This window comes from Penaeus monodon, chromosome 21 (genome assembly GCF_015228065.2).
Source record: "Penaeus monodon isolate SGIC_2016 chromosome 21, NSTDA_Pmon_1, whole genome shotgun sequence".
In the NCBI taxonomy this organism is placed as follows: domain Eukaryota; kingdom Metazoa; phylum Arthropoda; class Malacostraca; order Decapoda; family Penaeidae; genus Penaeus; species Penaeus monodon.
In genome coordinates this window covers 18858822-18860626 of record NC_051406.1, presented here as the reverse complement: position 1 = coordinate 18860626, position 1805 = coordinate 18858822, and the positions used below count along the sequence as shown (strand labels likewise).

The following is a 1805-nucleotide window of genomic DNA, read 5'->3' as shown; positions in this document are numbered from 1 at the left end:
GTATCAGTGTAGTTTTGGTCACTGGCATTCTTTCCAAGGATGTAAACAACAGTATACGATAATATTGGTGGAGGGAATAATAAAAAAAAATTGTAATGTGTATATCAGATTATGCAGCCCAGTCCCTTTCTTTTGTATTGGATCGAGGTTTCCAAAATCCTCATGAGATTTAACTCATACGTAACTTTCATGATACGATTTTGCACTCTAGTGACTCAGCGGCTCACATTAGCGTAAATGCGAACTACGAAGAGGCTGAGTACAGGAAATTCAACGTTAGTCACACCAAGCAGATGTTGTTTAACGGAGTCCTTTTGGTCTGCAGGTCGAGAAAGGAATCCGAGATTGAGAAAATGAGTGCCAATAGAAGTTACTTTTATTCGGAAGTGATTTTGTCGGGAGGCTTGAAAATCCAATCCAAAAATGGGATGAGATTAATGTGTCTTGGGTGTTCCTGAAGCGAAGCTTGACTTGACCAGTCTTTTCATACCGGGGGATCTTGTCCGTTCTCTTTTATATTTAAATTCGTCGCAACACCAATCACCTCCACTATTCCCAGTCGTCCCTCTTTCTTCCGTACACTAAGAATACCCCTTCAAACCTCGAAACATCTCTTTATCCGCCACCATCCCACAGTCGTCCTTCACTGCTTTTATTTACGGCTCTCATGTAGCCGTTCCAGGATCCTTGTAGGCCCCCATGAAGAGGAATGTTGCGCGTGGCGTTGTCCCTGATCAGGAAGACGAACGGGCGGTTGCAGTGGAAAGGGATTCGCGGGACGAAGGACCTGACGGGCACGACGGCCACGGTCACAGCAGCTGCTTCCGTCCCCTCCTCGTTCACCTCTACAAAGGCCTTGTGGATGACTGTCTTCACGGCTGCCTCGCGCAGAGGCCCGAGCGTCGTAAAGTTGGCTTTGTCGAAGGAGAAGAGGTCAGTGATTCCGGTATTCATAAGAGCCTGCGGAAGGGACGGTGTTTTTAGGCATACCTTGCTTGAATAAGTTGATGTTTCATCAAATTAACAGATACAGTGCTAGGCATTTCGGTTAAATGCCTGTCAATTTATGAGAACTTATTGACATTATCAAATTAATAGTGTACACACACTATAGTGATAGGATAAAGTCAAGTCACGTCTAAAATGTCTCTCACCAAATGACCGAACATACAAGGCACGCAAATCAGAATACCTACTGGAATAAGACCCTCCACTTTCACGTCCAGCTTGAACTTGGGCAACCGAACCTCCACGAGTCGCCTGTTGAGTAACTCCACGTTAGTAGCTGCCCTCAGGTTATTGCTGCTGAGCCGGGAGACCATTTTGGTGAAGCCGCGAGGCCCTTCCTCAGAGGGGAGGAAAATGAACATGGACATTGCTTTGCCCTTGTAAGGCAGTTCCACGACCCTCGCTGCAATCTGGCTGAAGTCGCCTGTGTGTGGAAACGGAGATGAGCATAATGAGCAAACCGCGATAATCAAGACACGTTCGACAGAGAGGCAGGAAAAAACGTATAAACAAGGAGAATAAAAGGAAAATTAGAGGAGAAAACTTGATATCAGGAAAGTTTTGACGAGGTAAGAATGATTGAAATAAATAATAGCCATAACAAAGCAAAAAAGTTTTTCATGTTATCGAAATATCATTTTTATGTGTTTTTATTACTTACTCCCATGCTCTGGGATATCGAGATGCATGCTTTGGTATGTCTTTTAGTAGTTATTTCCTGCAATTTCTTTAATGAGCTCATAACCTGATGCCAGTGGCAAAGGGTTTGTAAATGAGAATGTACTTCATAAACGTAG

At 44.0% G+C, this 1805-nt stretch overlaps 1 protein-coding gene across 1 annotated transcript in view; it reads right to left on the bottom strand.

Annotated features, from left to right (window-relative positions):
- Positions 1 to 358: 358 nt before the first annotated feature.
- LOC119586296 (leukocyte elastase inhibitor-like) overlaps positions 359 to 1805 on the bottom strand; it is a 7913-nt gene continuing 6466 nt past the window's right edge. The window contains 3 exon segments of the mRNA XM_037935003.1: positions 359 to 713; positions 715 to 960; positions 1197 to 1432. Coding sequence (XP_037790931.1) covers positions 666 to 713; positions 715 to 960; positions 1197 to 1432 — 530 coding nt within the window. The 3' untranslated portion in view covers positions 359 to 665.